The following is a 24,589-nucleotide window of genomic DNA, read 5'->3' as shown; positions in this document are numbered from 1 at the left end:
AAACTAAGATTTTGTAAGGAGCACCCTGTATATCTTCTCAACCACTAGCCCCACTGTTTGTACATGTACCATTGCAAGTGGTCCTGACAGTGATGTGTCTTTAGAAGAGTAGTTCTTTGGGCTAGTTGCTTTTCTACAGTCTTCAGGTTGTGCAGCGCGAAGCAAGACTAAAGAACTCGTATAATCGCTCGTACTCGTTTTGATCGACGTTCTTTCGTCCTTCTTCAAGCGGCACCACTTTTTAAAAAGCTTAATGTTCCTTTTCGCCTCAGTCAGGCAACCCTGGACTCACCTTGGAGAAGACGTACTGGCCCACTGGGACGTGGCTTCCACGCACCACGTTGAGGATGTCGTAGTCGCTGTCGAGTCGGTCACCCTTGTCGTCGAATCGAACGCGTCCGGTCTCCCCGCGAAGCAGCTTCTGTTTCTTGAGCAAGCTGTCGATTCAAGCGATTCGAGACGGTAGCGTGAGAACTACATCGTCAAACGAGTGTGACATGTATGAGCGTAACGATTCATCACATTCAGAAGTGCGCCACTTCAAGCGAAGCAGTATCATTTGTTGAAGATTGCACGGAATAAGGAATCGTATGGTGTGAACAAAGAACCGTAGGGTTCCCGAAACGTCTCTGTGTTTTTCACCTTGACTTGGTCAGTGACCGCATCTACATCCTCAAGATTGCACGGAGCTCCTTGTTATGCCTTCCACTCTCGTTCACTCAGTTTGCAGCATTATGAGACATTGCGAATCGGGAAGAACGAAATTGAGGACGATTAGGCGCTGAAAGGAATTCACTGTGCAGCGGATGGTCCAAAAGGTACAGAAAAAGCAAAGATTTAATTGTCCTGATTCTGTAGACAGCATCACGATTGACAGAGGACGGACAATGCACAGATGATGCTACGACCCAAGATGGCGGCACCCTATTGAAACTGGTCTGTAGATTTCGAGTTATTTAATCTTGCGATCCTGGTATTTTTTATTTACCTAATTTAATATCTATCGAAATACAAGGAGGGCCTACACTACAACAAATTTTTAAGCCAGCGGTGTAATAGCAACATAACGAATACCTTAAGCTCTTTACAATAAATTGTCAATACACATTTTTTTATCTCTCTGCAAGTTATCCTTTACAGAGCAACATCGCGAATAGTTCAGCTGAAGTTAGCTGAGTCGGTGTAATCCAATCGAAAGAAAAAAAAAACGCAGACCTCACAAGCTTGAGTCCAGACTCCCAGGAGTTTCCAAGCATGCTGCAGCTAATGTTGGGCTGCGTCATGTTGGGGTCCTTCTGCAGCTCTTTTAGGGCTAGGGCTATCACCTGCACACTGTCACGTATGTGAGCTCTCTCGTCGGATGCGTTTACTAGCTCTAGCCCAAGCACACCTGCAAAAAATAATATGTCAAATGAAAACATTGTCGTTGATATACAGCAGTGGATGTCCAACCTTAGCCAACACCAACTAAACAACTGTCAGCCAACTACTAATGAAAGTTTGTCAGCATTTGCTGTCATTTAGCCAACACTAGTTGGCTTTAACGATCATTTAGCCAACAATAGGCATTCTGAGCCAACAGTAGCTAAATACAGCCAGCAGTCAGGCAACATCACCGCCATTGGCCAGAGTTAGCCACCACTTAGTTATCAGCCAATATTGGTCTACACTGGCGAAAATTAGATATAATTTAGCCAACACATTATCCAACATCAACAAACATTAGCCAGTGCTAGTTAGTGCTCGTAGTAGGGAAGTGACTACGGTAGTTGAATTACGTCAGAAATTATTATCGACGTCATCCCTCACATACCCCGGTACAGAACATTGGTTGACGAGGCCCATGAATACCTCCTTGTAAACAAATGCGTACCTACTAGAGGGTGGTTGAGGCCTAAAAACTACATAGTTAGCTTGACGTGTCAAGCTACTTATCGAGCTTGAAGTTCTACGTGTTAAGATGTAAACGGTGTGCACAGCTGCAACAAAACAAAAGAACACTAACAGTGTCTTCGCCGCATTTACCTTGCCGGTGCTTCCGAAGCTCTCCTATAGTACACACGTAGGCTCTTTTCATGATTGCTCCCGACGCACACGCAATGCCTCACCTATAGGGCCTGTGAGGTAGTTTAAACAACTAAACTATGCTAAACTACGTTGGCTAATGTCCAAGCCTTTATTTTCCTTTGGCTCTTTGAATGACACAATCAGATCGATGCTTGATAAGGGCTAGCCATTTTTAAATGTATGCGAATGCCAAAATCACACTTCAGTCCTCAACCTTGTACAGATTTTATTACATTCACGTGCTCTATAGAACATATCTTACCGTCGGGCACATTCGGCGCTCTGAGGGCTTGTTCGGACACAATCCAGACATAGCCGGGACTTGTCATGTTCAAAAAGGCCACTTCGGAATATATTCCCGTCGCATCTTCTGCACTGTAACATAAATGAAGGTTCGTTATAGACGATTTATGTTTGCAATTAAGAGAAGCGTTAATTCTCCCCAAAGCCTCCTTGACTTCGTTTTTTGTTGTTTTCTGAGTGAACCCTTCGGTTCCACTTGAACGTGTAATCAGTTTCAGCTAATTCAGCAGAATTTTCTGCTGGAACTTTTTAAAATCGAACCCTTACTGACGCTAGAAATTTAAATATATTAGATGTATTTGGGAAACTCACGTTGCGTAGAGTACAAACACCCGGCAGTGAAGTTCCTTGGTTTCTTCCAGCTCTTGCGTTATGTCGGTGATGCCTGGTTCGTATTCGATGACTCGTTCGAGCTGAGACAAAGAAAACAGGAGGAAGACTAAATTCTCAAAAACACGTTACTCGCCCTCTCATATTCTATTGACGTACTGGAAGAAACTCTTGTCGGCTAGTATGTACTATAGATTGCTTGGGATATTTGTAATCGACTCTGTACACCCTAACAACGTACTCTTTTGGGCAGTACCGGCACTCTTAGAAACTGGTAAAGAGGTATGCAGGCAATTTCTAGTGCGAAAAGGAGTTGTAAACGTAATCGTTAGCACCAGTGAAAACATGTTAATTTAAAAGAAGAAGAGACAATCGCGAAAACATATTAACTGAGCGTACGTGAACGACTATAATGAAAAAGACAGTTTCGCTAGTTCGCTATCGATAATAACATATATTAGGGCGAAGACGACGAACAGCGACGAAAAACGACGAAGCGCTAGTCTGTTGTCCACCCTCCCTTTCTGTGTTCGTCGTTTTCCGCTCTACTCTTTTAGTGATCGTGAACGACTATGTAAGAAAAAAAGAGAGAGAGCTACGTAGATCGCAGTTTCCCTTGTGCTATATGTGCCTTGTTTACCAGTTGGAAGAAAAGTTGTTTTAACAGAGATAATGCGCCTCAAACTCACTGGGCGTCATTTCGATAGGTGGACCCATCTTTACCAACAGGCGCCCAATCAGCCTCCGTGGTTTAGCTTTAAAGAGTTAGTTGTCGACGCCACGTAGTATCCCCTACCGGTGCCTGTCATCTGCGAAAGAAGACTGTGGAAAGGGAGTGAACAAGGCCATTGAGTGTATGTGCTCCCCCACTTTCCGGAGTCTTCTGTGACAGATTACAGGTACCGACAGCATCACCACGTGACGTCAAGAACCCTTTAAAGCTGACCCACCAAAGCTGGGCTCACACATCGAAGTGTTGCCCGGCCAGTCTAAGGCCCTGAACAAACAACTTTTGTTGCACATTGTGCTTCCATCAGTTCGATGGCATGTTTACGCTGTTTGCTAGTGAGTGTGTCGTATGTATACCTTGATGCCCTGAGGCTCGGCTTTGTTCTGGAATCGTCCCAGCGTGGCACGGCCGTCGTTGTCCGAGCTGTGGATGAAGACCACGCAGCGGTACTTGAGGAACTGCAAGAGCTCCACCCAAACGTCGGCCTGCTGAGAGTACGGGGGCACCGTGCGAAGGAACGTCCTGTGCAGGTTCTGCCATTGATGGAAGAAAGAGAAACGAATATTTCTATGCATCTCGTGTAGGCAGGCGAGTTTAGAGGTTTACATACATGTGGAGGTTTACATATCGCTGTCAAAGCCGATAAAACTTGTTGCTCTCCCGGTGCAGCTTGCTTGAATTGCAAGTAGACGAGTATGTATAGTCATCAATGCGAAACTAGGACAAGATGACTGTCACCCCTCGATCATGGTGCGAATTAGTTATTATTAATGTGAGCAGCCCCCTCAGATTTTTCAGACCGCTTGACAATTGGATAGGCATTGGATAGTTATTGTAGATGAGCTCTGCCTTATTTTATCTTTGCGATCCACTGACCTACTGGCGAAAATCCGTGCCATATTACTCACTCACTCACTCACTCACTCACTCACTCACTCACTCACTCACTCACTCACTCACTCACTCACTCACTCACTCACTCACTCACTCACTCACTCACTCACTCACTCACTCACTCACTCACTCACTCACTCACTCACTCACTCACTCACTCACTCACTCACTCACTCACTCACTCACTCACTCACTCACTCACTCACTCACTCACTCACTCACTCACTCACTCACTTTGTCGGAGAGGGAGCTGTGCCTGGAGCTGATGCCGATGACAGGTACGTTGTAGAAGCCGCATGTGTACGACACGGCGGCGGGAGACAGTTCGCCGGACACCGGGTGACTGATCACGACAGCAAACACCTGCGAATGACAACAAATTAGCACTTCATGTTCACTGACCGGGCTGCATGACGTCACTGTAGGTGGTCCCCGAAAGTCGACTTATAAAGGGGACGTATAGAGAACTAGCATAGGTAGTGTGTACTAGGCGTTGCACTGAACAGGGTATTGAAGCCAGAACCTGTTCCCATTATTGCTTTTATATGTCACTCAGACCTCCACCTGTACCGGTGGCAGCGCCGCCGATCGACAGACGTGGTCACTGCTCTTGATTGACCCTACATGGCTACTGTTGGAAAGCGTGGCGTCTTTTTCTGTCGAAAGGCGGGCACAGCTTTCTTGAAGCAACACTTGATTGTGAAAAATATTTACAGGCTGTAGAACAGGTTAGGCAACTGCTCCTCGCCAACCCATCTCAAAGGGCATGCCATTAAAGATCATCATCAGCATCTTCACTGAGCCGAGGAAGAGCTTCGTGTGAATGATAGTTTGAGAATACGATACTATAAGTTATGAAACCTCGCTTGGCAGCACTCGGTATTACAGATGTGACATGAAAGCCAGCGCCTCCCTACGCTGCTCATGAAGCACAATTTTAAGAGCAAGGTCCCGGCATCTGGAAGGGCGCCCTCCTGAAATGCTCGTATCACAGTCTAACCTTGCAACGGTAGAGAGTTACATGCGTATAGTTTCGTTATCTTTCCAAACAAACCGTTACTCGCTTTCTTTGACAAAACAATATATCATGCATTATGTAACAGCACGAAAAGGACAGGAAAACTTTCGAAGGCACACATACGACAGGACACAGCGCTGACTCTCAACTGGTTACATAATGAATGAATACTAACTAGCCCGGTTTATTGTACTCCTAAATGTATAATAAGTGTACGGAGAAAAAAGGGCCTTGTTTCAGGGCTTCAGAGTACGTACCTGTGAGGAGATGAGGTTTTCGCAGACGCTCTGTGCTATGCGTATGGGGTTTGAGTTCATGTGGACCGTCTGTGCGTAGAGGGTGATGCCGTGCTCGGAGACGGCATCCTCTATGGCTTGCGCGAAGTAGCTGGTGCTGTCTGGAGGGTTCACCACGGCGCCGATGTGGAAGATGGGCTGCGCCTGCTGCCGCCGCCGGAACAGAGCCCCCACGGATGGTGGCGACACTGCCGCCGCCGCGGTAGAGCTGCAGTAGAGGGCATATGTACTATCACGTTAGGCTTAGCGTGCTTTGTTTGACTACGCCAAAAGGTGGAGCCACCGGGTGGCTAAAGATACAACCCTCTCTTACACACAACAGAAGAAATTCTTTTTAGGCTAGAATGGGTGCAGTAACTCGAAAGAGCTGGTGTGTCATATGCTGGGGAACTGAGAACTAGCATCGCCACCTTTACCGTCATCATCATGGCTACTCAGTTTTCCAGAAGCATCATCAGCGACAGTAATTAGGGCAAGTGGTCTTTCGCGTTGATGATGAAGGTGCTGGCAGCTCAGTAGCTGAACAGCCATGATAGCTAACCCAGGTGGGCGCATGGGTCTCCATCAAGGGGGGAGGGAGCCTCTTTCTGACCCTCTCTGACCTGACTGAGACCCTTGCGATCAGAACGCAGTGAGTGCAAAAAGGGGGTATTATGGGGGACGGTAGCCGCCCCTCATGACCAGCACGTAAAATTACAGTTTTCGAGAACCTGACCTGAATATATATGTTAATGACACGCGTTTGGCTTGATGTTTTCATGAAGTAAAAAGTTGGAAGTCCGCGTTCTTTCTTCCCTCCTTTGTGCTTGCGCATTACACCACCATCGCTATGAACCAACTACGCTGCAAGAAAGTCTTATTGCTTCGCCGTCCTTCGCCCGCGGCGGCTGTGTCTGATGAGATCTATACATTGCTAGGCGTGACGTCATGGTGGCGTCCCCGCAGGGCTTAGCCAATAGCCTGGCACTGCGCTTGCCAAGAGTTGTCCCTTCTGGATGTTCCCATTATGCTTTCAAACCTCGACGCTTTCATATACCGGTGCTACGCTGTATTGCCGGCGCTGGCTTTCAGCGACACAAAGGTTTGTCGGCTTACCCCTGCGGCGAGAGCCACTGGCTCGAAATTGAAACCCAATTTCGGGTGCCGTCCTCGAAGGTATTGTGTTCCGTTCGTCTCTGTCTCGATTAATTACACGTCGGCAACGACCTCTTGCGTGTGGCAACTGTTGAAGAGTTGCCCCGAAATAACTCCAGTTTGACTCCTAGACACAATACACGTGTCTTGAGCTCGAAGTAGGCTTTCACGAACGGAAAACACCGATGGTAGACTAAAACATAGACGGAGGCGCCAATAACACCACAAATGCTGTGGCGATGTCTCTCGTACCAGGACATCTATGGTGGGGGCGCTGTCTCTTGTTTCAAAGATGCTACATTCTATAAAGGACTTTGTGTATAATATAAAGAAGTTCGTGTAGCTCTAATGTTAAAAAAAAGACAGCTGTTATTTGTGTTTCCTTAAAGTGTCCCAAGCGATTGTCTTTTAAGTCCTGTAAGATAAATCAGGCGTCGCACTCTACATTTTTTAATGTTTGTGATTATTTGGCGAGTCATACGAAAGTTCCGCTTGAAGAAAGAAAAGTCTTCTAGACGCAATTTGGGCCCAACAGCCACAACACCCCCAGAAAGCACATCAAGATGGAACACATGGTACACGTAAGAAGGAATAGTAATTAAAATTTCAGGGGTTTCACATCCCCAAACCACGACATTATTATGAGCGACACCGTAGTGGAGGGCTCCGGAAATTTCGACCACCTGGAGTTCTTTACCGTGCAGCTAAACCTAAGTACACCGACCTCTAGCGTTTCACCTCCATAGAAATGCGACCGCCGCGGTCGGGATTCGCTCCTGCGACCTTCCGGTCAGCAGTCAAGCACCATAAACACTATACCACTGCAGCGGGTACACGTTAGAAGGAAGTATAAAGCGTTTGATGTAGGGAATGTTCACGTTTCAATGAATGTAAACGTTGTCAATTATCTTTCATGTTCCTATTAATCCGTCATGTTCGCGCCGAAATAACAAATCTGTCTTTTCTGGGCTGGAAGATAGTATTCGGTGCTGCACTCAGTAGTCGGAGCAAGAACTTGCCGTGAAAAGATATTCGAATCTGTTCTAACGTCTCCCTATTCACGGACACGGCTGCGTAAGGGTTCGTACCTCTGCGTGGCGACGAGCGAGGCGAGGTGTAGTGTCAGCAGCAGTAGCAGCAACCACACGGGTAGGCGGCCCTGTTGTGTCGTCGTCCCCCTGTTGCCAGCCCCTCTGCGAAGCGTCGAGGGGGCGCCCCAGGTCGGACGGCGCCCTCGGCCAGCCATCGGAAACCGCCGGCCACGCTGCAAAACCAGAGATCGAATGGCTCAGTCAATGTTTGGGAAACGAAACCAGGGCCCGCTGTCTTCACACAGAAAGGCTTCTTCTATATGACCATTTTACGGAACACAGAATATATTAAGGCGAGAGCCTTTGATGCCTCATCAAAGGCAAAAATTGACCGGCGTCCCCCGTCGGCGGCGTCCACACGACTGATGAAAAAAAAAATCATCACGTGATGACATCACCATGACGTCACAGATAATCAGAATTTGTGACGTCATCGTGACGTCACGACACATGATGACGTCATCACACGACATCGTAGTTTGGTCAAAGGTGGACCAAGCTACGCAGGCAGTGCAAAACCAGGTGAGCTGCCTCCGATTCTGGAGGCAGTGGAAAATCACGTTAGGCGCAGAGAGCTCTCGGAGGGTGGCAGGGCAGGAACAGTACACCGAGAAGAAAAAGAAGATGGCTTTCGCCTTCCAGTCGTCTTAGGTGAGTGCATACGGGACCCTGTGAGTTTCGATGGCAGCGTCATGTTTCGGCTGACATCATCAACTACTAGGTGCAATCATGGAATGAATGAAGGTAGCAAGAGGATCATTTTCCGTTACTCGCGTAGCTACACATGAAGAAAAGAAGGAGAATTTAAGGTAATGAACAGCAACAGACAATGAAACCAAGGCTGGTATCGGGGGAATTATTTGTAGTCTTTTAACCGTATTGTAGGAATTATGATATAAACGCATGAAGACACACACACACACCACGCGCGCGTTTAACATGAAAACACACACGCAAACATAGAGTGACAGAATAACAAACAAGTTCAATGAATACACGAGGGCAGCAGCCGTGAAGAATGCTGCAAATAAACGATTCATAAGAACATCCGGAAGACAGCCGACGCGGGAAATATATGTGCCGAGCGCTGGACAATGGAGACAGCGACGGTTCTTTGAACCCTGTGTAGACCCTTCGGAAGATACGATGTATCGAGCGTATACAAAAGATGGAGAGAGTGACTTAACAAGCAAAAACACTAGGGGCACGCTTCAATCCTCGATCGCGCTCCCAAACAATACAGGTCGGTTTGTTTGACCCATCCCCGGGTGGCGGACACCTGCACGGAGCGGCGCATGAGAACGCACGTCGAATAAGCAATCTTAGCTGTCCGTCTACCGGAAGAAAAGAACATCGCGACCGGATGTCTAAGGTCCACCACTCAGAATCAGTGAACGGTGCGCGCAAGAAAGAAGCAGGAGAAAGAAAGAAAGAAAGAAAGAAAGAAAGAAACTTGAATGAAGCAGGCGGCTTTTTCTTCGGAGTGCCATGCCTGATTGAGTTGTTGTTGGAACAAGAAAGCCGCTGGGTAAAGGAGGTCACGATGAAATAAAGTCCATGCAGGAAGTTTCATGCGGTATACAAAAGAAAAGTCGAGGAGAAGAAAAGTGCCTCACCCTCTGTTTCTATAATACGGTGCACTATCGTGAAAGAGACAGGGCGGGGGTCGCGCCCAATACAGGGAAGGCACAGCATTCGCAGACTTGTGTAGTGTTTTGTGAACGGTTCGTGATACGTGACCAGGCACGGTTGTGTTTGATGACGAGAACTGTGTACATCAACCAGTGCCGCACCCTTTGATATCGAAGACTTGTCTTATATGCATAGTGATATGCTCAATTCAGAGCGCTGTTTCCGATGCTAGAAACGTAGTGCAAGAACCGTCGATGGATGATCGTAAAATGTCAAGCGAGAGTCGAGAGTCCGGAGGAGTTAGGATAAGTCTCCCTGCGGAAACGTTGACTTTTGCGACGTTTCTTGTTCAGTCAACTGCTTATCACTTCTTCACGATAATAAAAGAAGGTATAGGCGTGCAAAGGCAGTCAACAGAAAAGAACTGAAGGGTGCTATTCTGAACACTGACAGATTCCGCCATATTGTCACATTTCGTAATGGCGGCATTTTAAGCCAGTCATAGATGCCGTAGCAGCCGTCTGGGCCAATGGTCGACCAATGGCGGGATTCTATAATGCCCAGAACAGCTCCCCAAAACAAGACAAACGTCGCCTACCAAATAAAAAGGCGTACTGCGGTGGAAATAAAATAAACACATAATCTTATCCGCGCATGCGCAGCTATGGAGCGCCACCTGTTAAACTTGAGAACAGTAGCGAAAAAAAAAAAAAAAAAACACGGACAAACGAACCATTATATGCACAACACAGGCGCTGACGCTTAACAGCTTAACGTTAAGAGCTTAATGTTTAACAGCTGTTAATGATTAAGAAGCTGTTGATATTAATGGTAACCAGCTGTTAATGATTAACAGGTGGCGCTTCATACATGCGCACGTGCAGACAGGCTTTTGTGCATATTTTCTTTTCCCGCGCAGTGCGCCTTTTCAGTTGATTGTCGGCATTTGTGTTGTTTTGATTTCTTGCGTACGTGTTTGCACGCCCACTTTCATTTATCATAAATCACTACTCCGCGTGCAATATTTATCGTATGGCGCCCTGTCCCCACCCTGGCTGCGTACCCCCACAGCCTTAGTAAGGTAACTGTACCGACAATACCCCTGCGTTATTAACCTCATCAGCAGCGGCCACTATAATCAGGAGGCTACCGAATTCGTCAGTTTTTCGCAACCTGTCGACCCTGCCATCATCAGAACGGCTGGACAAATACCACTATAGATAGGCAAACTCACTCATGAGTCCACTTACACAGACTCACTCAGACGCAGATCGAGTCGTTAGTCTGAGTCTGAGTGAGTCATGCTGAGTAATATTTTCGTGAGTCAAGTCCGAGTGAGTCCGGTTGAGAAAAAATTCAGTGAGTCTGAGTCCGAGTGAGTTCGACTGAGGAAAATTTTGGGTAGTCTGAGTCCGAGTGAGCCCTAAGGGCAAAACATATTTCATGAGTGAGTCTGAGTGAACTCCACATTTTTTTGCCAACCTTCGAGTGCCACAGGTAATGGGTACGAGCCTTTACACTTTAGGGAATACGAGGGCCCCAACGATGCATGCGTGAACGGTCTCGTGGGCTCACATATTTTATTTATTTAATTCTACATACTGCAGGTCATCATGTGATTAGCAGGAGTGGCGACATCACAGGTCAATCGCACACAGAAAATCGGTCATTGGCAAAGCGCAAAAAATTCCGGGCAATGCATTCCAACCTTCAATTGTTGAAGGAAAGTAGCTATATTTGTACAAACCGGTTCTAGATTTAAGTGTCACATAACTTCTTTATTTTAATTTTCGGAAGCAAATTGTTGGCAGCAATCTTTCGCGTCCACGAAGACGAGACTGATGAGTTGTCATCGTTGTTATGTGAGGTGAATCTCTAGAATGATGCATACTTTGTTCGGAGTGTAGGAAGCTGCACGTATAGCTTCATGCACTTCATGCTCAGTAATTCCGGCAGCTTATACAATGTTACTGAAAGAAGAGGACAAAGTACGACGAGAGACAGGCATGGGGAGGTGGCTAAAGTCAGCTTGCTGAGTGTCGTAGTTACATCACGTGGTATAACCGTTGCCTCCTGATGCCCTTGACGTAAGTTCGGCTTTCGAGAATGCACCAACTAGTTGCAGTTCTCCTCATTAAGGGACACTAAAGAGAAAAACGATTTTTCTCGTATCAGTAAACTACAATTTCACAATACCAGAAGCAGCACTCTTACCGCGAGAAGACGCTCGGTAAAGGCGCGAAAAGAAAATGTAGGTGGCCCCGCCATCTTGAGTTTGCCGCACCATCTAATCGTGACGTCATAAATATTGAAGGTGTCTGCTAGGGCCTACGTAATAGTTTACCGGTAAGAATTGTTTACGCTGCATTCTGAGGGACACAAGCTATTTACACAGCAAGTTTCCGAAAATTTGGTTCTACGAATATGTCCAAAATATGCAAATAAGTCTGGAATTCGTGACGTGACGTTGACATTCAGGTGCTGAAGTTTCGGCGTGAATATCAAACACGATGCCTTGACCTTCATTTCCTCTTGTGATAATTAACCTACGATGACGAAATTAATGACAATATAATTATGAACGAGTAATTTATTTGTCTAAACTGTCTGAGTGTTTCACTTTAGGGTCCCTTTAGGAAGGTTACCGGACTTTGATAATAGGAGGTACAGCTTACTCAATGCTGCACCGTTCTACAGAGACAACAGCGGTGGCGTTTCAGAGGGGCGGCAGGGAGGGGGAAGGCTTATGAGGCGGGAAAAAAGGTGCTAGAGATTGGCTGAAGGTGGGGGCGGGCTGCGGAAGCTATACAGACACAATGGACAACAAGGGCGTGTGACACGCGAACCGCGAGCCAAGAACCGTTGTTGACGCAAAGCCTCCCAAGTGTACACGGAATGGGACGCGGCCAACAGACAGCCGCCGATAGGAGCGCCATATGGCCGCGGCGGCCTCTCGCAGTAAGAATCGAGCAGCCTACTAGGGCTTGGACGAAGGCCTCCGTCTTCACTTTCTCCTTACTCTCCAGGAGGAATGGTCGGCCAACCGAACGGCGAGGAAGGGACTCTGGCGGGGCCTGTCGCCAGTGATGAGGAGGAGGGGATCTGCGCGCGGCTCAGATCCCCGAGCGCCGCTCCGTCTCTTCGCGACGCGCCTGTAACTGGATCTGTACGAATAATACTGTGCAGCGTTGCGCGGGGTACGAGTCGCTGCTGATGCGTTTTGTTTTGCCAGGTTAGAAATCAGCGCGGCTGCCCCGAAAACGCTCGCGTTGACCTGCTTTTGACGTGCGAAAGCTTATCTAAGCGCAATCCTTACCCCTTGATTTGTGAAGTGCCACGACCGGTGTTCTGGCCCTACCGTATTTACGCGCATACTGTCAGCGCCCTGTTTCTTCGTATGCTAACAGCATTCGTTAGCGCAGGCTGATGTAGGCTAAATGACGGGTAACGTCGCCCTGTTCTCGCTCATTTTGGCTGAATGATGGCACGATGCTGGCTTATGGAGGTGAAATGTGGCTAAATGAGTAGGGTGTGTAGTTGGAAAAGTTGGCTCTGCATAATTCACGAACAGCGCGGAAGTGAATGACAGGGACGAAGATGACGAGAAAAAATATTGTGGCTACATGATCGTGAATGTTTTGCTAGCGCTAGCTCTTCTGTTGCCCTCCTCCTCCTAGGGCCTTTCTGTCCTCAATATAGAGTAGCATGTAGGCCTCTTTATAGACGCCAGCAGAATTCTGTGTTCTTTATAAAAGAATTTTCTCTCACACACACACACAACTGTGAATCTCAGATAGTGTTGTCATGTGTTGGCTAAATGATGGTAAGCAGTGAATAATGTTTGTTTATGTTGATTGTTTGCTTTTATAACAGCTACGTTTCATTCTTCAAATCTCAGTATGGTGATGGAATTGTCTGCGGAAATTCCACGCAGCTGCAACCTTTTAGTTAAGTGTCACACTGTAGCATTCATTGTCAAATTCTAGCCGTCATGACAGTGGCAAATGAGGTACACGTTGAACAAAAACATAAAAACAATGTGAGCGTCGTGATATGTGTCGGATGCCGTACGCTCTCACGCATACAATGAGCTCGGGTTGGGTCTGCTTGAATATATTTTTCTTTAACAATTTAATAAAAAAATATTGCTGCCATTTCTTTATTGCAGGATGTTTGCGGCGCAATGAAAATTCTGTGTCCCCCTGGAATTACATGTAACACTTGGTGTTGTTACGATTGTCTCGCTTCTCAATAACACAAACTGAAACGTGAATAAGCGTTAATTTCTGCGCCCCAATTGGTTCTTGCGGAGCACATCTATATATCTATATACAGTGATAATGAACACAACCTCGAAGGACATGCATCGCTATATTAGAAACAACGATGGAAACTACGAAATGTCATAGCCACCATGTTGCGGGCATCGTGATCACGGTGAGATGCGCTGACAAAAGATTCGCATAGCCAACATCGCCCGATATTATGCTTCATTTAGGCAGTGTCAGCCAAAAATAGCCGACATTCGCCATAATTTAGCTTGTAGTAGCCATTGCTTGCCAATGCTGGTAGCTAAAACAGCACCGCTTACCATTCACCACTCACAAATAGAGGGGAAGGGGGTGAGGGTGCGGCAGGAATATGCTAAACAGGGTGGCTAGGTTTGGCTACTTAGCGCCAATTTGGCTACTTTCTTTCGGCCGGTTACGCAAGAGAAAAAAACGTCTTGGCTACGTTCTTGTACCCTCGATTTGAGCCCAGTTATCAATGTCTGGTAACGTCGCAGCCGCTGGCATTCGACTATGCGGTGTGAAAACATGGCTGCAAATGCGCGTTTCCGGCTCCTAAGCTAGAATTCGGCACTTTCATTACGCAAAAGCAAAGTATTTTGTTACTCGGGTAAAATTGTTGCATGGGATTTCATTTTGCGAACCGCCTATACTGTCTTTGGCTGCTTTCTCTGCCCTTGGCTCAAGTTTGTTACTTTTTGGCTAGTCTTCCCAATTTTTTGGGCTATATTTCGTCTTGGCGACCTGGCAACACTGACGCTAAATTGGGGAGAAATGCATGTCGCCGTAATGGGTAACAGCTTGGTTCTTACTCAGTCTTCCCGTGAAAGAGTGAGCCTTAATGAAGACGAGCGCGATGAAAGTTTAAATGCAAAGCTAAGAAGACATAAAACGGCGTGCGCTGGCTTTACGCTCGCGAGCCTCGACAACGCAGCACGGATTTAGTAACGCGAGAGCTAACAAGGGCCTCGCGCAAATGGGGCGAAAAAAGCGCGCTCGCGCCTTCCACGTCAGCTCCGGCGAGATCGAGAAAACTGAGCCCGATCGCCTCCGCCTGGTCTCGCTAGAGGGCGCTGGGACGGCACGTCGAGTGTCCTTGTTTGGCGGTACGAGCGCCCGCTATTATAGGTCACGGACTTGCTGTTACGTCCTGTTCTCCCTATCTTCCCCACTGTCTTGTCCTATGCTAAATTCGGGAAAGAAAAGGATCGAGAAGCCTGTTTTTAAATGCGAAGCATTTCTTAGCGAACTTCTGCGACTTTGAGCGTATCTATCTATCTATCTATCTATCTATCTATCTATCTATCTATCTATCTATCTATCTATCTATCTATCTATCTATCTATCTATCTATCTATCTATCTATCTATCTATCTATCTATCTATCTATCTAGCCGCCTACGACTTTGTGCTCTCCTGGCCGTTTCGTTAATCGCATATACCAAAATTGGTGTGTCATAACATGGCCTTAGTAAGAACATAAATGACAGGTCATATCATGAAAATCATGACACGCATGTCATGAACAGCATGATTTACATTCCACGGCCTTTGGGCTCCCTGGCCGTTCCGTTAATTGGATGTATACCAAAATTGATGTGTCATAACATGGCCTTATCACGAACATAAATGACAGATCATATCATGAAAATCATGACACGCATGTCATGAACAGCATGATTTACATTCCACGGCCATTGGGCTCTTGCGGCCGTTCCGTTAATTTCATATATACCAAAATTGGTACGGCGTGACAAGAGTTCATGACGAACATAATGACAGGTCCTAACATGCAAATCATGACGCGCATGTCATGTGCAGCATGATTTACATGACATGGTTTCGGAGCGCTCGCGGCCGTTTAAATGAAGGGATACGTACGAAAACTGGTATGACGAGACATTTCTGTATGACGAACATAACTGACACGTGGTAACATGAAAATCATGATATGCGTGTCATGTATTACATGATTTACATGCCACGCTCATGGCGCACTCGCGGCCGTTTCGCTAGATTGATATACACCAAAATTGGTATTGTGCGATGTGACTTTATGAAGAACATGAATAACAGGTGGTAGCATGAAAACCATGACATCCATGACATGTATGTCATGATTTACATGCCACGCTCATGGTGCATTCGCGTCCGTTTCGCTTGCGTGATATACACCAAAATTGGTGTTACGCGACACGACTGTATGACGAACGTAAGTGAGACGTGGTAACATAAAAATCATGACATGCAAGTCATGTACGACCTGATTTACATGCCACGCTCATGATGCGCTAGCGGTCGTTTCAGTAGATTGATATACACCAAGATTGGTATTGCGCGATGTGACTGTATGAGGAACATGAATAACAGTTGGTAAGATGAAAACTATGACATGCATGTCATGTATGTCATGATTTATTTGCCACGCTCATGATGCATTCGCGGCCGCTTCGTTAGCTTGACATACACCAAAATTGGTATTGCGCGGCGCGACTGCATGACGAACGTAAATGAGAGGTGGTAACATGGAAATCATGACATGCAGGTTATGTATGTCATGATATATATGCCGCGCTCATGGTGTATTCCCGGCCGTTTCGCTAGCTTGGTATACACCAAAATTGGCATTGCGCGACGCCACTGTATGACGAACGTAAATGAAAGGTGGTAATCATGGCATGCATGAAATGTACGACATTATTTACATGCCATGCTCATGTCGCACTCGTGGCCATTTCGCTAGATTGATATGCACCAAAATTGGTATTGCGCGATGTGACTGTACGAAGAACATGAATAACAGGTGGTAACTTGAAAACTATGACATGCATGCCATGTATGACATGATTTACATGTTCTACTCATGGTGCTCTCGCGGCCATTTCGCTTCTTTGATATACACCAAAATTGGTATTGCGCGATGTGACTGTATGACGAATTTAAATGAGAGGTCTTAAAATGCGAATCATGTTATGCATGTCATGTACGGTATGATTTACATGCCACGGTCATGGTGCGCTTCCGTACGTTTTGTTAACGTGATATATACCAAAATTGGTATGGCATGACACGAGTGCGTGATGAACATAAACGACAGGTCATGCATTTATATACCAGAATATGCGTTTCATTGGCATGGTGTACACTAGATTGTGCATGCATGCGTGCATGGAAAACATGCGATATATGGTGGACTAGATGCCATGGTATGAATGATTTCATTTGGCTCAAAGACAAACAAGGCGATGTATGCAGCTCTTTGCTGGCTGCTTCGCATTACATCGATTCCCACAGTGCGTGGCATCTGCCGAATTTTGTGTGTGTGTGTGTGTGTGTGTGTGCGTGTTACGCACAACCACACAAAGCCAACACACAATGCAGCCGAGGAAAACACAAGAGGCTTCTTTATCGGAGCAATCACCACACTTCGATTAAAAGCTACACGTGACGTCCCCTATGTCTTTCATGGCTTCATTATCTGTTGGCCTATTCTGTTGGCCATTGTTGTGCCTATTCTGCAGTCTGCATTCCGCCGCAAATGTAGAAGAGGCGGGGAGCCTCGATGGGGGCATTAGGAAAAGAAGGAAAAGTAGCAAGCCCTAGGGAAAAGTGGTGCGCGAGGCAGCTGGCAGTCCTCAATGCGTGAACGTTCGGATGTGCACTGCTGCGAAAAGTGTATAGCTTGTGTGAAGCATATCGTATTCACTCGCATAATTCCAGCGCTGCCTGTTTCCCCACCCTAAAGATCGCATCAGTAGAACTTCCGGTCGTCGTCACATTCGGGAGTGTCACGTGACACAGTGACGTGCGGCTCTACGAAGGACGTCATGCATGACGTTTCCGCCGGAAGTTGCGCTGCTGTGCTCTTTAGGGTACGCGAACGCGCTTCCAGCGCTTGCTAGCATTGTTTAGCCCTTGGTAATGTTGGGAATGGTTTGCTGTCGGCTGGCTACTGTAGGGTATAGTGTTGACTGTGAGCGTAATAGCTGTTGAGGCTCTAAAGGTCGCGAGCAAGGAGGCTAAAAAAAAAGTCACAGTGTCGCCGCAGGGGCGAAGCAATGAATGTGACAGCAACAAGTTGGAACGGTATGCAAAGTAAGACTAGCAGGTAACTCTTTTGGATCCGATCTCACGTAACCCTACATAACGCTGGTGTGAGGAAATACGGCCGCTCCAGGGAGCGAAGCGGTTTTCGTGCTGTCTGTCGTCTCAACGCGAAGTGCGCGGTGACTCCTCAGCACTCAGTACAAGGGTGTACGAGTCGTCTAGTTATGTCTGTCGAGATAGCGCTCGCGACGGTGCCATTTCAATCAATGTTCGCAGATGCCGTTCGAGCGACGCAGCAGCTACTGCTGCTGCTGCTGATTATTATTATTGTTATTATTATTATTATTATTATTATTATTATTATTATTATTATTATTATTATTATTATTATTATTATTATTATTATTATTATTATTATTATTATTATTAATTTCTCCGCCTTCAATGTCTCTTCGCATCGTCCTTTACTCAGGAACGCTTCTTCCACTCCGATCCGTTTATTTCGCCCGATTATTTTCCTATACCAGCATTTCGACTGCTCTATCAAGACCCCTTTATTATTGTACGATAGTGCCAACAGATTGTGGCTACAACTTATTTTTCTTTCTTCCATGGATTTCAACGCTCAAGCGGCCGTTACAACAGCGCCATAGAAAGCCTATTTGTGCTATCGAAATATGATTCAGAGTCACGTACCCAAGGAATCTTCGAAGTCCTTGTTCCAGCCAAAACAACGCGAGCTGCAACGGTTGTTGCTCACAGAAAAGAAAGTTGGCAAAGCTTTCAGGGTGGTGTGAAAAGATGGCAGCAATGCGAGATCTTCCTGTTTGTCGAAATATATATTTTCAGAGAGAAGCAAGACAAGATTCAAAGGAGACGCATCTGGTTTACTGCAAAGACCACCAAGTGCTCTCCGAAGCCTTTGTGTCGTAATAGATTTCGAGTGCACGCTGTTTTCGCATATGGATGCCACGAAAATATAATAGTGGCTCCGGCCTCGAACTCCTTGTCCGGAAGACTTGTCCTTTCAAGCCGAGTGGGTCTTTTCGGCGCATCCGCGGATCGTAAACAGAACGCAGCGTATTGCTGCCACCGAAGCCTTCCTCTCAACCGCTCTCTAGCCAATCATCTTTGCCTCGAGCTGTTTTCGCTGAATTTTTAAGGAAATGAAATGCGAAGGGTCTCCAAGCGAAGCACGACCGCCACAGAAAGGTTGAACGCTTTTTTTTATTAATTCTTTTGTTATCAGGGGAGGAACAAAATTCTATTCAGCGTGCACTTTGCTTGGATATTCTGGTGGGTGCGTTTTACTGAACCTGAGTACCTCAGCGAGATATGTCTTTTTTTTTCTTCAAAACGCTGACAACCACATAACACGCAGACGAAATAAACGGTTTGCTCGGAAATTTCCCGAGGCATTGCAGGCCGCTTTTCATGCCTGCATAGTTTGCTATCGCGTGTCAAAATACCTTCTGTTTTTTTACATTTGTGATGGAAGCAATGTGTTTTGTCCGCACGCCGCTTCAAGAAATATGTCAAAGTGCGGTGTCTGTATTCTGCGATGCCGGGCCCCTCGAGGCGCTTTTGAAGATGGAAGTCACCGGTGGACTTCATACGCTGTGTATTCATATTATGAAGGAACTAAAGTAGAGACGTTAAACAATTGAGCCTCGTTTTAAAAAATACATTGATATAGGGAATTATTGGCTATAACGAACTAAATGTGACATATGGTTGGCGACGCTTCATTTCAGTGACATTCATTTTTTTTCTATAGCGAAACCAAAACCGCGAGATCCACGGCGATATCGGCTGTAACGAAGAAATATTTGCATGACGCGAGGCTTGAAACTGGAAAGGTAGCATAGAAGGTAGCATGAAGTTTATTCTGCGCAGTTCTATGATAAGCCACCAGACTAACATCACATCCTTCTTGAAATAAACGTGAACGTAGGCCTGTTATTGGAACCTAACTTTGTTGTGTTGTAATTTTCTCTTATTGTGTTCCGGTCTAGTTAGTTCTAGATACCACCAGAGGACAGGCAAGGATTACCAGGCAAGGCAAGGAATGGGTTTGAAGATTGGCGCGATGTTTTTTTGTATCTGGGATTATCGCGCGAACCAGACTGCCGATTTGTTAGAGCCTACTTTTTATCTGTATTGTTACAACGAATATCGGATATAACGAACTAACTTACGGTACCGACGCTACTTGGTTGTAACGAGATTCGCCTTTATCGAAAAAAAGTAGCAATGCCTGTTTCTCATCAAATAGTAAATAGAAGCCAAAGCATAGACCCTACTGAAGGATAAGTACGAAAACAAGCAGTATCATTTTACGGCCAAAGTGCGAAGAAGAGAGTTTACGCTCTAATCGGTTGCGAAAGCGACCTCTATTAAGCCCTCTATTCAAGCCTTCTATTAAGTGCACTGTTAGATTGCTTAGTATCGTGTCACGGTTCACCGAAAGCCATATACAGAGTCGTTTTTGCATGCTACCCGCGTCGTAATATTAATCCTGCGAGAGATAATTGAACCGCGACATCGTCCTCATTTGTGAAACGCTGCTGCAGGTTGATTTTGCTGAAATGCAATATTAAAACGCGAACGCATAGCCTTATCTGTTCTCAGTGTTAAAATTGCGGATAACGATCGATGCAAACTTCAGCTCTCTAGTTTTTACAAAGCTCACACCTACGGCCTTCCATCTTCTTCGAGAGCGCTGCACATCGAGGCGTTGGGATCACCCTGGCAACGTCAAGTCCCCGAGTCTATAGCTGCGTGTCTAACGAGGCAAATCCGAATCCAAAGCCAAGCACGCGTCGATGAGGACATTGTTATATATAATGATGCAGGCGTTGTCTCTCGCTCGTATTTCTTTATTTCAGAGTATCCCCTTACGGAGCATTGAGCAAGGGGGGCATAGTGGAACTTATACAACTAAAGCTCACAACAAAGCATGAAAGACCCACTTAAAATATGAAAAAAAAAAGCGTTATACGGGTCACAGTTAACGTCGCTAGTGGCTATTTGCGTACTACTTTGTATTTTGCTTCCTCAAAATACTGCAGCTGCCCTTTGTGCTTTTCTTGTGACTTTCTGACAATGCTATGGATCTTCTGTTGCCGTGTTTTATTCTTGTTCCATGACTGTTGCACTTCATCATCTCTATAATGATGCATAAAGAAACACTATCTATCTATCTATCTATCTATCTATCTATCTATCTATCTATCTATCTATCTATCTATCTATCTATCTATCTATCTATCTATCTATCTATCTATCTATCTATCTATCTATCTATCTATCTATCTATCTATCCATCTATCTATCTATCTATCTATCTATCTATCTATCTATCTATCTATCTATCTATCTATCTATCTATCTATCTATCTATCTGTCTGTCTGTCTGTCTGTCTGTCTGTCTGTCTGTCTGTCTGTCTGTCTGTCTGTCTGTCTGTCTGTCTGTCTGTCTGTCTGTCTGTCTGTCTATCTATCTATAGTCGGGTACAACTTTAGAAAAAAGCGGCATTTGCACCTCAAAGGCGGATGCACACGCGCTTCCACCAATGGGCGCGCGCTCTAGACTGACGTCACGAGCCGGACGGCCGGTGCCTCCGCTCAAGGAGAAGAAGCGGGACTATTTCTTTGCCGCGGAGGCAATCGGCTGCCGCGCTTCGGTCATATGGGCGGGGCCTCTCCTTTTTTCTAAAGTTGTACCCGACTATATCTATCTATCTATCTATCTATCTATCTATCTATCTATCTATCTATCTATCTATCTATCTATCTATCTATCTATCTATCTATCTATCTATCTATCTATCTATCTATCTATCTATCTATCTATCTATCTATCTATCTATCTATCTATCTATCTATCTATCTATCTATCTAGCCGCCTACGACTTTGTGCTCTCCTGGCCGTTTCGTTAATCGGATGTATACCAAAATTGGTGTGTCATAACATGGCCTTATTACGAACGTAAATGACAGGTCATATCATGAAAATCATGACACGCATGTCATGAACAGCATGATTTACATTCCACGGCCTTTGGGCTCCCTGGCCGTTCCGTTAATTGGATGCATACCAAAATTGGTGTGTCATAAGATGGCCTTATCACGAACATAAATGACAGGTCATATCATGACAATCATGACACGCATGTCATGATTTACATTCCACGGCCTTTGGGCTCTTGCGGCCCAAAGGCCGTCTACCTATCTATCTATCTATCTATCTATCTATCTATCTATCTATCTATCTATCTATCTATCTATCTATCTATCTATCTATCTATCTATCTATCTATCTATCTATCTATCTATCTATCTATCTATCTATCTATCTATCTATCTATCTATCTATCTATCTATCTATCTATCTATCTCTACGCAGGAATGTTCCTGAAATTCAAAGGTAGCTGACTGATGACGTCGTTGTTTGCCGTCGTCATTAAGAATCAGCGGCGTCACAAGAAACTTAATTAAAACAACGCCGACGTAAAGCAGATGACATTTGCTATATGCGCTTTCTGCTTTGCTGTCGTCAGAGTTTTTTTCCCCCGTTTCCATTTGCAGAGCCGCTGTACCCGTTTTCTGAGTCGTGCACACACTCCAGTCCTCTCGGGGAATTACAAAAAAAAGGTAATTACTTTTGCATGCTTCTCACCGGGATTTCTAAAAGAACGTCTTGCTTTCCTTATTTGTCTAGAAAGGGTGCTCGAAACGTGGCGACGTGAGCGTGAAATCTAAGAAGACGTCTCGAGATGATGATCGCGACGCATCGTCGCACAGGAGAAGCAGCAATTCGATTCTGCGAGACGGTGCGGTTTGTACGCTTTATTTTTTTTTTTGTACTTCCTACTTTCTATAGCGGAAAAAACGAATTGCTTATTCCGGTTAGAAAGTCAGGTTCAACATATGCGGAAAACTAACCTGATTTCGCCGCGCACTGAAATTTCACGAAGCCTAGATTAGCGATGAAAAGCAAAAAAAAAAAAAAAACGCAGTTTCGCCGCGAGGGCGAAGCGAAGAATGCGATAGCGACACATTGGATATCGTAGGTGCAGCGCGACAACGGTAGGAAGGAAAGAGCGCTTACTATCAACTGAATTTATTGAAGATACTACGGTCGCTTTTATACAAGGTGCAAAGATCGGTGCGCTTGGGCGACAACACGTATCTGATTATGCACAACATTGTCAACCGAGAAATGAATACTATCTATCAGCCAGGTGAAGTGATGGTGTGCTGATGCATCGATCCGCGGCCTTCCTGATAAAAAACGCTTCTATAATGTCTTTTTCAAATGCGAAGTATTTCTTAGCGAACCCTATAGGCACTTTGAGCGTTTCTATCTATCTAGCCACTTGTGCTCTCATGATCGTTTCCTTAGCTTGGTGTAGACCAAAAATTGTATGAGAGGGTAAGAGGGTTTGACGAATATGACATGAATAACGTGAAAATCCTGTCGCGTAAGTCGTCAAACCTTTTCGTCCAGACACGTGTGGCACATACCCGTATACGACCCAGGTGATTGACAGTTAATATCTTCCCAGGAACAGCGAGAACAGACATTGGTAGTTTAAATGCGAGAGATTAAAGAAAAAGCGACGTAGGCAGCATTGACCCGACGAATGCAAAGAATAAAAATCAGCATCCCAGCAGGATTAAAACTGATTACTACCGTAAAATATAGCCAGCGTCTCAGGGTCTGCCAACATTCGTTTTGTTCCATCATGGCGGAACGCATGCGGTTATAGGTTTAAATGCATGGGCCCTATGGGGAGCTTTTCCTCTAGAGTCAGTATATTAACTCTATGATCATTCCCATGCTGGCTGAAGCGCCATGCGCTGCAGCTCCCATGGACACTAGCGCCAGATTTCCCTCTAGTGTAGTATTAGGAAACTGTATGCGGGGTGACATGGGCATGGCGTCTATCATTTTATATCTGGCGTTCATCAGCGTCCGGAACGGCCCGATGGAAGGCGCATCCCACGACCACCGAAACGCGTGTTTGTCGTTAAACTTTCGCAAACTCGGAATTTTCCCAGATGCGTACAATTCAATGTCGGCTTTACACGTTGTCCCATAGAGGGTTTCTACTGCACCACCACGAGATATTTCAGGGAGGAAGTGTTCTCTTTGTGCATTTGTTTTGCGGCCCCGTGGCTCAGTGGTTATAGTGATCCGCTGCGGGCCCGAAAGTCGCGGATTCTATCCCGTCCGCGGCGGTCGCATTTTGATGGAGGCGAAACGCTAAACCTCCTCGTGCTGTGCGATGTCAGTGTCCGTTAAGGAACCGTAGGTGGACGAAATTATCCAGAGCCCCTCCACTACGCATTCTCTCATAGCTTGAGCGCTTTGGGATGTTAAACCTCAACCAACCGACTAGAGATTTCTTTTGTACTGACTGCACAAAACATTAATGTAGTTCAGACCTATTGGAATTTATAAACAAGCCATCAATATGGATGCCTATATTAGATAACATGGATTCATTGAAGCGTTTTAAAACATGTGAAAGGCCAACGAAGGAAGGTTGACCTTTCCAGATAACATCGTCATTGTTGTGAGTGTTTTTTTTATATTTTCTGTGTTGTTTTATGATTGTCGCATGAACTGGAAATTATACGTAATAAAAAAAGGTGTTTAGCTGAGTAGGTAAGACTCTCGGCTTGTGGACGCGAGGAACTAGGTTCCAAAGCCAGCAACGCAAGCAAATTTATTTTATTTTTATTTGTTT

At 45.6% G+C, this 24,589-nt stretch overlaps 1 protein-coding gene across 1 annotated transcript in view; it reads right to left on the bottom strand.

Annotated features, from left to right (window-relative positions):
- The window catches only part of LOC119401758 (glutamate [NMDA] receptor subunit 1), a 155,157-nt gene that overhangs the window by 34,684 nt on the left and 95,884 nt on the right, over positions 1–24,589 (bottom strand). The window contains exons 2-9 of the mRNA XM_037668723.2: positions 7,861–8,036; positions 5,600–5,846; positions 4,559–4,687; positions 3,787–3,963; positions 2,683–2,783; positions 2,330–2,442; positions 1,216–1,390; positions 293–437 (exon numbers count right to left, since the gene is read on the bottom strand). Coding sequence (XP_037524651.1) covers positions 293–437; positions 1,216–1,390; positions 2,330–2,442; positions 2,683–2,783; positions 3,787–3,963; positions 4,559–4,687; positions 5,600–5,846; positions 7,861–8,018 — 1,245 coding nt within the window. The 5' untranslated portion in view covers positions 8,019–8,036. The remainder of the gene's footprint in view (positions 1–292; positions 438–1,215; positions 1,391–2,329; positions 2,443–2,682; positions 2,784–3,786; positions 3,964–4,558; positions 4,688–5,599; positions 5,847–7,860; positions 8,037–24,589) is intronic.

This window comes from Rhipicephalus sanguineus, chromosome 8, assembly GCF_013339695.2.
Source record: "Rhipicephalus sanguineus isolate Rsan-2018 chromosome 8, BIME_Rsan_1.4, whole genome shotgun sequence".
Classification (NCBI taxonomy): Eukaryota; Metazoa; Arthropoda; class Arachnida; order Ixodida; family Ixodidae; genus Rhipicephalus; species Rhipicephalus sanguineus.
The sequence above is the reverse complement of the archived record's forward strand: the minus strand, read 5'-3'. Positions and strand labels throughout refer to the sequence as shown.